This window comes from Hemicordylus capensis, chromosome 7, assembly GCF_027244095.1.
Source record: "Hemicordylus capensis ecotype Gifberg chromosome 7, rHemCap1.1.pri, whole genome shotgun sequence".
NCBI lineage: Eukaryota > Metazoa > Chordata > Lepidosauria > Squamata > Cordylidae > Hemicordylus > Hemicordylus capensis.
In genome coordinates this window covers 20,494,767-20,508,231 of record NC_069663.1, presented here as the reverse complement: position 1 = coordinate 20,508,231, position 13,465 = coordinate 20,494,767, and the positions used below count along the sequence as shown (strand labels likewise).

At 50.3% G+C, this 13,465-nt stretch overlaps 1 protein-coding gene across 1 annotated transcript; it reads right to left on the bottom strand.

Moving 5' to 3' along the window:
• Window positions 1–3,043: 3,043 nt before the first annotated feature.
• On the bottom strand, window positions 3,044–13,335 carry RBM42 (RNA binding motif protein 42). Its single transcript, XM_053268476.1, has 10 exons — window positions 13,066–13,335; window positions 10,841–10,988; window positions 9,294–9,381; window positions 8,565–8,630; window positions 7,413–7,576; window positions 7,086–7,226; window positions 6,285–6,491; window positions 4,932–5,052; window positions 4,459–4,653; window positions 3,044–3,530 (listed from the first exon to the last, which is right to left on the bottom strand). Exons 1-10 carry the CDS (start codon window positions 13,212–13,214, stop codon window positions 3,418–3,420), a joined length of 1,392 nt encoding a protein of 463 aa, XP_053124451.1. The 5' UTR covers window positions 13,215–13,335; the 3' UTR covers window positions 3,044–3,417.
• Window positions 13,336–13,465: the final 130 nt, after the last annotated feature.

Genomic DNA, 13,465 nt, shown 5'->3' with positions numbered 1-13,465 from the left:
TGGAAGGACCAACTCATCATTCAGCCGGCTTTTATGTATCACAAGTGGCAAAGTTGGGTTCGCATAAATCATGGATGAAAAGTAGGGACCAGCTTGGAGAGCTTTTTGACTCTTTGCACCAGCAAGGGAAGCTTCAGATGCATTCAGCTCCCACAGCTGGGATTTTCCAGACCAGGGACTCTCAACATTGGGTGCCCAGATGTTTTTGCACTTCAACTCCCATAATCTCCAGCCCCAGTGGCCTTTGGTTGAGGATTGTGGGAGTTGAAGTCCAAAAACATCTGGGGACCCAACGTTGAGAGTCCCTGTTCCAGATAATGTTCAAAGTGGGTTGTCTGTCTGCTGGTTGGGTATTGCTCCAGTATTTTAACAGGTTTTTTTCTCTTTTAAAGAAAGTTATGGGGGATTCTTTGCTGCTAGATCAACTTGGGGGGCAGATTATATGGGGAAGCTGCCATAGAGGAGCCTTTGGGCCGGATGTGGCCCATCTACAGGAATGGGCACTTGGTCTTTTGGAGCTTCTTACGCATGTGGTTTCCAAACAGGGGTTGCAGGAAGTGTTGCCAACTAACCGGAGAAAGACCTGTCTGGCTGCTGTGCCTTTAACAGCAGCTTGGCCTGCAGCCACTAGCAAGTTATCGTGCTATTTCAACACTGAAAAAAGCTTCCCCGGCTGATTTCTGCACACCAAGCTGTTGCGGAAGGCACCGAAACGGGCCAGTTTAAAAGTAGCCTCCGGTCTCTGCAAGTGTCAACATCCTTGCCTTAACTTCTGAAACAGCCATGACATACAAGTGAAGTCAACACTTTGGGGGTTGATTCACACATGAATGGAATTTAGTAAAGGTAAAGTGTGCTGTCGAGTCCTGGTGACCACAAAGCCCTGTGGTTCTCTTTGGTAGAATACAGGAAGGGTTTACCATTGCCACCTCCCATGCAGTATGAGATGATGCCTTTCAGCATCCTCCTGTATCGCTGCTGCCCAATATAGGTCTGGGAAAGATACCAGTGGGGATTCAAACCGGCACCCCCTGGCATGCTAGTCAAGCAATTTCCCCACGTCGTTAGTACTGGACCAAAAACAAAACAAAAAACCAGTAGCTGTACAAGTTCCACTTCCTTTTTTCTTTGTTTTGTTTTGAAAAGAACATTTTTCTAGCACCTAAGACCACAAACGATATTTAGAGGCGGCGTTTGTTTGCCCAGTTCCTTGCCTGGCTGAAGCAGAATAAAGTTTGTAACAAATGCATATCCCTATATTTGCATAATTTAGCCATATCTTGACTCTACAGAGCCCACCCACCCACCCACCCGTGAATAACATATGCAGCTCAACACAAAATGTTGCCAAGTGGGTGTGAGCAGCAGTAAGTGGCCATAGCAGGACTCCTGATTGCCGCAATCTTCCTTGGAAATGTTTCATTGTCTACCAAAGATGCTTGAACCATCTGCAGACATCTTCCTGCCTCCTACACCCATCAATCAATCATCTTTATTTTGGACTCAGACCAGCAATGGAGCAATAAGAACATAAAACACAATAGGCAACATATTAGAAGCCTTAAGTGGCACAGCATGGAAATGCTTGACTAACAAGCAGAAGGTTGGTGGTTCGAATCCCCGCTGGTACTATACTGGGCAGCAGCGATATAGGAAGATGCTGAAAGGCATCATCTCATACTGCGAGAATGTATCTATGTGGTCGCTAAGAGTCAACACCGACTTGACGGCACTCAATCAATCAACCAACAACTTGCAGTTTTGCTTGCTGTTGTATCTTCAGTTATACTTCACCAGGTAAAAAATTAGCATATATGTATTTTTTAAAAAACTGCTCCATACCATTCAGGAAGCTAGGCAGGTTTTCCTCCTACTTGGCTTCCACACAATCACTTCTGCCCAGGTTCTCCTCCTATCTTGCTTCCACACAACCAAAAATTGGGAGCACACACACAACTCCCAAACCTGGGTAGAACAGTTTTGGGCTGTGGATTCCTCGACTCTTTAAAACAGAGAGAAGTGACTGGCCCAGAGTCGCCCAGCTAGTCTCATGGCTGAATGGGGATTTGAACTCGGGTCTCCCCAGTCCAACACTCTAACCACTACACCATGCTGGCTCCACTAAGCCCAAGAGACAGCCTCATCCATCAACTTTGGCACTAAACCCCAGCACAAGAAGATGGCCCAAGTTACAGCAAAACAGTATTTTTTCCTTTTTTAAAGGCAGAAGCCACTGGTCTCAATTCTCCCGTGATCGTCCATCAGTCTATCCCCCACTGGTTCCCCATCTCTTATTTATCTAGCCAGCAGAGCAGTTCTGAGCCTTGGCCAGCTCGGCAGCTGGTGTCTGACCCTACAAGCCTCCGACCCGACTGGGGGCAAAGTGACGACCTTCCTCCGCTTCTCCCATCTGCTTCCTGCTCTTGTGGCCCCGGCTGAAGCGGCTTTTCCTGTTTGTGCAGCCTCAGGACAATGCCGTTTGTCTCGCACATGCACAGCCCAGACGGAACCGCGGAGGATACCAAGGAGGTGGGTCAAGCAGTCAACATCAGAAGGGCAAGGGGAGGAAAGGGGGCACATCCCTTCCTCTGCTTTGTTTTGCTCACCCACACGCAAACACCTTTCCCCAATAAGGATGGCCGACCGATGAGCCTCAAGAGGAGGACCACTTCACAGAGACGGGCCGAGAAACGGGGGTTTTCAGTCTGGCAAGGCTGACCTGCACAACTGCCCCCTTGCAGCAGGGACGTCGCTATCATTGAACCGAGGTGCAACCTGCATTTTCAGTTTAACCTTGTTTCAGAAGCTCGGCCGTCACCGAAAGCAGCAAACTTAGATCGCGAAAGGGAAGGAAAGGGGTGGGACCCAGATTAACTACCATTTGGGCAAAAGAAGCCGAGATTCGGCGATGGCCTGTGGGGGTCAATCTAGGTTTGTTAAATAGGTTTAAGAGAAAAACTGTCGTTCTGGCACCTCCGAACCTGACCACAGGACAAGACTGGCCAAATCACACGGGAGAGTGGGGACAATAAAAGAGGGACAATCCAAACAGAAATTTATTGGCTTAGAATGCTTTCGCCGATGAAAACTGGTACACGCCGACTCCCCCCCCCGCCCCCCCCGCAGCAGGGACTGTGGGTTGTGGTCTCCTTAGCAACGAGTCCACGAAGCCATCTGTAGAGAGCTTGGAGAGGGGTCCAGGTCCATCCACCTGCACACAACTATCTCTGTGGACAGAATGTCTCTGGTGAGGCGGCTGCTGGGAGGAGCTGTCGAGCGCCCGAGAGCTCCTGCTGGCAGAGTGTTCCTGTGCTCCGCATCTCCCCCACCAGGAGGCAGGCCTGTGTAGAGATGCAGGATGGCTCCTTCCTTGCTTCCCTGGGCCTGCCCATAGCAGATGCTGCCGCCTCTGCCTGGCTACCTCAGCCCCAGCTTCTTCTTCTCCTTATGCTTCTTGCGCACCACGTCGATGTTGCGGTCCTTCCACATGCTTTTGCGCAGCTTGATGGGCCGGCTGCCAACGTACTTCCCTGCCACAAGGAGAAAGGGGAGCGATTCGGTAAGGTGGTGCCATTCGAGTCAGCTCAATCCGAGGCTGGAGAGAGCCCATTTTCCCTCACTAGCTGGACTCAATGGCGGGGGCAGCGTGAAGGTACTTAGGAACATAGGAAGCTGCCGTATTCTGAGTCAGACCATTGGTCTATCTAGTTCAGTATTGTCTGCACAGATTGGCAGCGGCTTCTCCAAGGTTGCAGGCAGGATCTTGGAGAAGCCAGGGAGGGAACCTGGAACCTTGATCTCTTCCCAGAGCAGCTCCATCCCCTGAGGGGAACATCTTACAGTGCTCATGCACGTAGTCTCCCATTCAAATGCAACCAGGCCAGGCCCTGCTTAGCTAATGGGACAATCTCCTCTTGAGAGGAGCCATAGACCTTGCAACTGAAGGTAAGCCGATCACTGTTAACCACCAAGGCTGGGGCCTGTATTTTTGCCTGTGCAAACTACCCCAGGTCACACCGTCTCATGGACAACAATAACGTGGAAACTGGGCAACCACAGACACCAAACAGCAGTTCTCTAAAATGGAATACCCGTGAAGTATCCCTGAGAATATGTTTCGACAGTCTCTGTGCTTGAGACAGCTTACCCTTGGTTATATTTTGCTGTCGTTTATGCTGTGATTACAGTTGAAATAAAAAGAAAAACAAGTTAGTGGGGGGAAAGTGCCCAGGGGACACATGTAAACTGTTGTGTGTTTTAAACACACACACACACACCCTATGCACCTATGGAAAATCTAGAGCAGTCAGAGAATGCTTGAACAGGACATGGAACATCCACTGGGCATGGAATGGGGGACCCGAGGCCTGCCTCCCAAGGAGAACAAATAACCCCAACCCTTAGAATCCTAGGTCCCCGATAATACCACCTGGGTCCCCAACATGAACTGGGCCTCACCATTCATCTCCCGCATGGCACGGACATAGTCGTTGGGGTCCTTGAAGCTGACAAAGCCATAGCCTTTGGTCTTGCCAGTGCGCTTGTCCCGGATGACTTTGGCCTTCAGGAAGGAGGGATAGCGGCTGAAGGCGCGGGCAAGGATGTCATCGTTCACCTCGTTGCCCAGATCCCCACAGAAGATCCTAAAGTCATCTGGGAAGAACAAGGGGAGAGAAGGACAAGATATGGAGGAGGAGAAGGAACTGGTCATCTTGGATTTAAAAAAAAACACCCTTTCTGGAGATGTCAGGGATTGATCCTGGGGCCTTTTGCATACAAGCCTGCAGATGCCCTTCCACTGAGCTACGGGTCCACCCATGTATTCACGTGGACCAACCCCAGGGCTAAAGGAATAGCCTCAGCTTTCTCCTGCAATGGAGGTCCTTACCGATACCCGGCCCAACCTCGACCCCTCCGCTCCGCAGGCTCACCAGGGTCCCATTCGAGCAGGCTGGCGTCTTCCCAGCAGGTGCCAGCGGCAGTGCGGATGCAGCGCTTCAGCTTCTCCTGCTTCGTTTTCTTCTTGTCCTCAGGTGTGCTCTCCACTACAGTCTGGGGGGCAGAGCGTAGTGGGCACATCACGCCAAGAGGTTATGTCCTGCCTTTGCCAGGTGAGCTCTATAAGTAACAACGGTAAACCCAGACTCTCTCCTGCTCACACTTGCCTTACGGACTACAAATTACAAACATTTATCCCTCCAGCCAAAGTTCTCAAAGCAGTTTACATAGAAAGATAATACATAAATAAGATGGTCCCCTGTCCCTAAAGGGCTCACAGTCTAAAAAGAAACACAAGGCAGATACCAGCAACAGTCACTGGAGGGATGCTTTGCCGGGGATGGATAAGGCCAGTTAGGAATATAGGAAGCTGCCATATACTGAGTCAGACCATTAGTCTGTCTAGCTCAGTATTGTCTTCACAGACTGGCAGCAGCTTCTCCATCCAAGGTTGCAGGCAGGAGTCTCTCTCAGCCCTATCTTGGAGATGCTGCCAGGGAAGGAACTTGGAACCCAGATGCTCTTCCCAGAGAGGCTCTGTCCCCTGAAGGGAATATCTTACAGTGCTCACACTTCTAGTCTCCCATTCTTATGCAACCAGGGCAGACCCTGCTTAGCTAAGGGGACGAGTCATGCTTGCTACCACCAGACCAGCTCTCTTCTCCTTTAGCAGAGAGGTTGCCCACCCCAACCACCGCTGCTAAATATAAGAGAATCACCACTTTAAAAGGTGTCTAAGTCATTAAAGTCAAGGGTTAATCATTAAAGCCATGTGCTTCTGTATTGTTCTTTCTATTATGAGCTGTGTTCCAAATACATTGCTCCTCTCATTTTTAGACACCCCAACAATTCAGGTGAATTTTATATAAACTTATTTCTTTCTGATAAACACACATACCTCGCACTCAGTAGCCAAATTCTGTTAAGGTTGCAATTAAAATTCACTCATGGTGTGTCAGCAACCATCAGTTTTAATCGTCCCTCCTTTTAATTTTTAATTTTGTTTTATCCTATATTTTATCATCTCAATCTTCTATGTTTCTACATATGTATATGCATGTATGTATTTATATTGATATCTACCTTCAGGGTAGATTTATTTGATCTGGATTGTGTATTTGATCAAAGATCGCAATGAACTAAACTGAACTGAGCATTAAAGTCAAGGATCTACAAATTTAGGCTTCGCTCACTAGACGGCCACTATTTGTGGCTGCCACCAGCCCCCTCCCTACCCTCAGGAAGGGCTTAGGAGAGAAGCGGGTCTTCTGTCCTTCTCTCATTACCTCCACGGGAACAAATCCAGAATCCCCTCCCCGGGAGCGCTTCCCTCTCGCTGGCGCCAGCTCGTGCCCACGGAGCGGAGGAAGCCCTCGCACGTCCACTACCGGGGCAGGTTCCACCTCCGGCATGCTGGGGCCAATCACCGGCTCCTCCAGCCCAGCGGGCTCCTTCTCTTCCACCACAGGCGGCGGGGGCTCTCGGTGCTCCTCCTGCAGGAGAGAGGAAGATATTGCAGCACCCAGGTGTGGCACTTGGCAGAGGCAACTCTTCGGCGTTGACCTAAGGAATGCCCCACTTCAGGGATTTCGGGGCAGAGATTCTACCTTCTTCCATGTCCTGGGGTTGAACAAGATGTGGCGATGGCCACCAGCTTGGATGGCTTTAAAAGGGGTTTAGACAAATTCACGGAGAGCAGGTCTAACAATAGCTGCTAGTCTGGTGGCCGTGGGCCATCTTCAGGCCCAGAAGCAAGATGCCTCTCAATATCAGTTGCTGGGGAGTAAAAGCAGCAGAGAGGGCATGTCCTCACGTCTTGCCTGTGGGCTTCTCAGAGGCATAGGAACATAGGAAGCTGCCATATACTGAGTCAGACCATTGGTCCATCTAGCTCAGTATTGTCTTCACAGACTGGCAGCAGCTTCTCCAAGATTTCCTCTGGTGGGCCACTGTGGGGAACGGGATGCTGGCCAAATAGGCTTGGGCCTGATCCAGCAGGGCCATTCTTATGGAAAAGAGTCACCCACCGGACACTGGTGCAGCTTCAACAGCTGGAACACCCCTCGCTAAGGTTTCAGCACACTCACCTCTTGCTTCTTCACAGGCGGAGAGGAATACACAGTCGGAGCTGCCTGGATGACGGTGGGATTCACCTTTGGAGGCGCCACCACAGGCCGAGGAACGGGTACCAGTGGAGCCAGAGGGCCGACGGGGAGCCCTGGGCCAACCTAGCCGAGCAGCAGAGAGAGAATCACAATGGGCTTGGCCAGGCCCACCTCCTGTCTGGACTGGTCAGCTCTCCATGTCTCCAGCCTAGCGCACCTCCCTCAACCTGGCAGCAGCCACAAGGCCAGTCCTACGGGGACCACGCTGCCCAGCAAACACCACCCTGCCCTCCCCAAAAGGGCACTCACCGGAGGACCAGGACCGGGCCTCATGGGCCCTATGCCCCCCAGGGGCGGCCCAGGGGCTCTCTGCATGGGTGGTCCCATCAGCATGGGCGGGCCCTGGGGACCTGACATGGGGGGCCCCATGGGCTGGTGATGAGGAGGGCGCATCGGCAGGGGTCGGGGGCCACCTGGAAAGAGACAGATGTTTCAGCAGGAGGCTGCATTATCCGGCACCTCTAGCAATGATAGTACTGGGAAATATTGTGTTGTTTTGATGATTGCTCTTGGGCTGGACAGGTTAGACATTTAATCAAAGAGGCTTCTATTCAGAAAATAAAAGTTGATTTAGGGTTCTGTTGATGGTCTGACTCTGCCTTCTACTGAGTCAGATCATTGGTCCATCTAGCTCAGGATTGTCTTCACAGACTGACAGCGGCTGCTCCAAGGTTGCAGGCAGGAGTCTCTCTCGGCCCTATCTTGGAGATGCTGCCAGGGAGGGAACTTGGCACCTTCTGCATGCAAAGTAGATGCTCTGCCACTGAGCTATAGCCTCACAACCAGAATATCTTACAGCAGACAGAGGTCACATGTAGTCATCCATCCAAATGCAAACCAGAACAGATGTTGCTTGGCAACCGGGAAAATTCACGCGAGCTACCATAAGATCAGCTCTCCTCCACAGTTTCCACTGATGGATGCACTTAAAGGCTGGGACTCATACTTGCCTAGAATTTAAGAAGGAAATGGGGAAGAATCTCTCTACCTTGCCAATTCTGGTTTATCTAGCCCAGGGCTGCTCAGCTTCGACCCTCCTGCAGACGTTGGCCTGCAACTCCCATAATCCCTGGCTACTGGCCACTGTGGCTGGGGATTGTGGGAATTGTAGTCTAAAAACAGTTGGGGGGGTGCAGGTTAAGTTGAGCAGGCTTGATCTCGCCTAACACTCACTCTTCATGGTCTTCAGGATGTTCTCAGCCCTGCGATCCGAGATCCCTTTTTATTGGAGATGCCACAGATTGAACCTTGGCCATGCAAAACGTCTGCTCTGTGCCTGAGCCCAGGCCCCATCTCTATGGAAGACCTATATCCAGAGAATCCTCTCTCTTTATGGTGGAGTCAGATCAAGGCGGTTACACTGGACCCTTGTGGCAGACAAGTAAAACAAAGAGAGCTTACCAGATCTCTGCAGGACGTGAGGCACAAAGGTGGGTCGGAGGATGGGAGGTCGTTGTGGGGGGACAGCTGGAAGAGAAGATGCAACACAGAAAATTACACTGAAACCCCCTTCAGCTCGGCTCCATGCCAAGTGGATGTATGTATGTTTTTAAGGTAAATTTCAACAAGAGAAAAAATGGCACGCTGCCATACGGAGCCCGTCCCCACAATAATCTGGAAAAGCAATGCATTCCTCAGATGAACAACCCTCAGCAATATTTCTAATACTCCTTAGCTGCTCTTCAGTCAATTCTCTAGGAACAGCATGCAATAAATTACAATCAAGGAAGAACAAAACATTTCAAACGTAGAAGACAAGGCAGACCAGCAGACAGCAAACACACAAACACACACCCTGGCAGAATAGATACATTTTCAGAAGCTTCTTAAAGGACAGAAGGGAGGGGGCATTACGAATCTCAGGAAGCAAGGTGTTCCATGAGGGGGCTGCAACAGAGAGCCCGGGCCCCACGTATCTCCCCTGGGCCCACCTGAGAGGACCTCACAGGGCGGGTCGAAGTTGGACGGGAACAAACATGTCTACCTTGTCCTCTTCTTTTTGAAGCTAGAAGACTCTCTAGCTGCCCCTGCCTCTGAAACAGACTAAAGAAGGTGTGGGCATGACATATTGCTTAGCAAAGTGCTCTGGGAGCGAAAGGACACAGCTCAGGGTCACAAAAGCATCCATACCTGGGCCCACAAAGGGCACTGGAGGAGCCACGATAGGGGCCACCACAGTCGCTGCTGCCGCTGCTCGGGCTTCCAGACTCTGCTGGACCTGGAAGGCAAGGGGTGGGGGGAGGAGAGACTTCAGCATCCATAGACACTGGCACAGTGGGGCAGATGGGCAAGCACAGAAGTTTAGCCTTCATATATTCATCCTTCTCATCCCTGCTAAAGCTTGGATTGTAAAGCTGAAAACGGAGAGAAGAACACTTTGCAAGAAGAGCAGTATTCATTGATATCTATCATAATACAAATGTGGAAACAAAAACCACAAACTGTGACTTGTGAGAACTGGAGCAATATTCATTCAGCAACACAATGAGGTCATTCACACAATCAAAAACTGTGTTCTACCCTAGTTTGGGAGCTGTGGGTGCTCCCAATTTTCTTGCTGTGTGGAAGCCAGGTAGAAGGAAACACTCCCCAGGTTCTTCTCCTACCTTGCTTCCACACAACCGAAAATTGGGAGCACCCACAGCTCCCAAACGTGGCTGGAACACAGTTTTCGATTGTGTGAATGACCTCCATGTTTACCACACCTTTACTTCAGACCCACACAGCAGCTTATAACAGAAAAAAGAATACAATGAAACAACAAAATGAATGTTGGAACACTAAGGCAAACATTAAATACTGTGTTTCATCACAGTAATTCAACAGCGAGAAACATTCCTGCTCCAAAGGTTTTGCTAAAAAGAGAAGTCTAACACCAAGAGCAGAAGAGCTTGCCAGATCTCCCCAGAGAGCAAATTTTAGGAAACTGGGGCCTTTCTTTGTGACTACCAGCCTAATTTCTGGTGGCCATGCCATGGATGAACACATGGGGCAGAAAAGAAAATATGTCATCTTGGGCTATTAATAGAACTGTGGGAGCAAACACTAGAGATCTAGAACAGTCATCTTTAACCTTTTCAGATCCAGGGCACACCTTTAAGCCAAGCCTAATTGTTTGATGCTTTATGTCCCTCTAGAGTGGCCACATGCAAAGAGAACAGCAGGCTAGGGGGCCTTCAGTAGATGTGCAAAACAGTGTTCCCTCTAAGGTGTGCACAGGTGCATGCGCCCACAAGTTTTTTGATGTCCGCTCAGCTAACTTTAGATCCTGCTCAGGTTGAATCAAGAAGGCCCCCTTCTGAATGCACATGCACAGACACTGCCTTGATACTGCCACTCGTAACAAAACTCATTCCGCACACAGATATAAAACTCATTCTGCACACCCCTGCTAACTAAGCAAAGAAGCCCAGGAGCAGCTACAGAGAAGGCCCAGTTCTGTGTTGCCACCAGACGTACCGGAGGTAACACCTCCTCAGATGACCCTAACATCCAATGGGGATCATACAGAAGGTGGCACTCTCTAAGGTAACCCAGGCCAAGGCCATTGAGGGTTTTAAATGTAATAACCAGCATTTTGTATTTTGCCTGGAAACATATTGGCAGCCAGTGCAGCCAATGCCATTGCTAGACCGCTGGTCTTCAGTTGGTGAGTTGGCTTCAAATCAACTCCTCACCTGTTGATAAGTGTTGGTGGCAATGATGGGTCGGATGACAGGGACAGGGGGCACGGCAGCTGGCACTGCGAGGGCCACTGGGACAGCTTCCACCACGGGGGCAACAGGAGGCAAAGAGACAGGTGCACCAAGCACTTCCTGCTCAAACCTGCAAAAATGATTCATCACATCAATACTGTGCTCTTTAGAATTCAAATGCTTTATATCAGGGTTTCTTAACCTTGGGATGTTTTTGGACTACAGCTCCCATCATCCTCAGCCACAAAGGCCATATCTGGGGATGATGGGAGTTGTAGTCCAACAACATTTGCAGCCCCAAGGTTAAGAAACTCTGCTTTATATACTGATAAGCACCCATTTCAACAGCAACCACTTCTAATTGCTTGGCTCTCTGATTTCATTGTATCAGCCTTTATAACTTTGAATTACGGTGGTTGAAGACTTCTGCATTTTAGAGCAAGAAATAACAATGTTAGCAGCCCCCTATTGGAGATGGTAGCTCACTCACGACCATATTTTGAGTACTTTACTAAAGCAGGATTTAAACTGGGGGGCACCTCAGCTCACTCCTCTAGCTCGGTGCTACAAGCTGTCAGAACTGAGCAAAACTGACAGTAGACCAGACAGCCTCTCCCTAGGTTTCCAGTTCCCCAGAACCCTCTCAACCCTTGCTAACTGGGCAAAGAGACACCTTTGAAAGTGGTGGCTCTCTTCCATTTATAGGGGAGGGCAACTATCCTTTATCCCAGAGATTCTCAACCTTGGGTCCCCAGAAGTTACTGGAGGGTCCCCAGAAGTTATTGGACTTCAACTCCCATAATCCCAAACCAAAGGCTACTGTGGCTGTGGATTATGGGAGTTGAAGTCCAACAACATCTGGGGACTCAAGGTTGAGAATCCCTGCTTTATCCTATTCCAGCACACCACTGGATGTTGCTGGTGTCTCCCTTGTGCTGCTGTTTAGTTTGAAAGCCTTTTGGGACAGGGAATCATCCTGTTCCTTTTCCTGCATAAACTCCATTGAGAATGTTTTGTTGAAAAGCAGTATGTACAATATTTCATATTTATTTAATTTATATACTGCCTGACTCCCAAGGCTCTAGTCTAGGCGGTTCACCAAATACAATAAAAGTAAAATACCACCATCAAAACAGCAATATAAAATGATTTAGAACATTACTAAAAGCCAGGCTAAAAAGATGTGTCTTAAGGGCTCATTTAAAGGTGGGTAAAAATGTTGAATCACGAACGGCTATAAGGAGTGCATTCCAGAGCCCAGGAGTAATTACAGAGAAGGCCTAGGAGCAACTACAGATAACAAATAATAAATAAATAAATATAATAATAATATCATCATCATCATCAGGCACCGGCACCTTTGAAAGTGGTGGCTCTTATAGTTAGCAGGAGGGAAGCAACACAGCATGGTGCCCCATGGGAAGAGAGCTGGTCTTGTGGTAGCAAGCATGAATTGTTCCCCTTGAGAAGCAGGGTAAACCCTAGTTTGCATTGGAATGGGAGACTTATGTGTGTGAGCACTGTACGATATTCCCGTCAGGGCATGAGGCTGCTCTGGGAAGAGCACCTGCACACTTGCAGGTTCCATGTTCTCTCCCTGGCAGCATCTCCAAGATAAACTGGGAGAGACTCCTGCCTGAATCCTTGGAGAAGCCGCTGCCAGTCTGTGCAGACAGTACTGAACTAGATGGACCAAGGGCCTGACTTGGTATAAGGCACCTGCCTATGTCCCCTCCAGCATCATACCGAACGAGTGGCCACTACGGCTGGGGTAAATGGGAGCGGGGAGTCCCAAGACAGATGGAGGGCCAAAGTGGTGTGCGGCCCTCCCAAGGTCACTGATGGCTCTCTTTGGAGGGGCCCCCCTTCAGTCCAGGAAACCAACTCGCCATCCACTCTGCTGTGAAGCCACTTCAGTGGCTTCTTGAGGTTGCTGAGGAGCAGCACGTGAAGAGCAGCAACACTTCGATCCACCCCAGCCTCATCACCCTGCCTACCCGAGGCTCCCTTCCCCGCCCCCACAACCGAGGACCAGTGCTCCCTCTAAGAGGGGTTCCCAGATGTTGTGGACTCCAACTCCCATAGTCCCCAAGTAAAAACCGTTGCAGCTGGGGGTTCTGGGAGTTGTAGTCCACAATATCTAGGAGCCCCTTTTGACAGGGAACACTGACGAGGACTCCCCCCGCCTCCCCCCCCCCCCCACTCACAGTGCCATTTCGGCTTCCATCTCCTTCAGCCGCTCCTCCCCGCTCTTCGCGCCTCCCGCGACAGCCGCCGGCCCTTTCCCAGGCCCCCCGCCCGGCACCCCGGGGGGCCCGCCGGGCGGCGGCGGCGGAGGAATCGCGGGAGCCGCCATAGCTTAGCTCCGTTCCCTCCTCGGAGAGTCGCAGAGCGTCCCAGAGCTACTTCCGGCACATAATCCGTTGCGTCACGAGATGAGAACTTCCGGCACACATCCCTCCTCCCGCTACATACTCGTTTGAGCCCTTCTACCCTTCAGCCTCTGTGGTGAGTCTGGCTTAGTCGCTGATTGCTGCCATTTGTAGTTCCCCTCTGTGGACGAGGAGTGTCGCCTCTCTATCCTTCAGCGTCTCTGTGGTGACGATC

What these genes read in the sequence shown, in the direction of transcription:
- RBM42 (XM_053268476.1), bottom strand. Translation starts at nt 13,214, where the DNA reads ATGGCGGCTCCCGCGATTCCTCCGCCGCCGCCGCCCGGCGGGCCCCCC. An exon ending in CCACCAACACTTATCAACAG is followed by an intron (nt 9,382 to 10,840) that starts GTGAGGAGTTGA and finishes CTTGCCTTCCAG; the next exon opens with GTCCAGCAGAGTCTGGAAGC. An exon ending in CGCCTGTGAAGAAGCAAGAG is followed by an intron (nt 6,492 to 7,085) that starts GTGAGTGTGCTG and finishes TCTCTCCTGCAG; the next exon opens with GAGGAGCACCGAGAGCCCCC.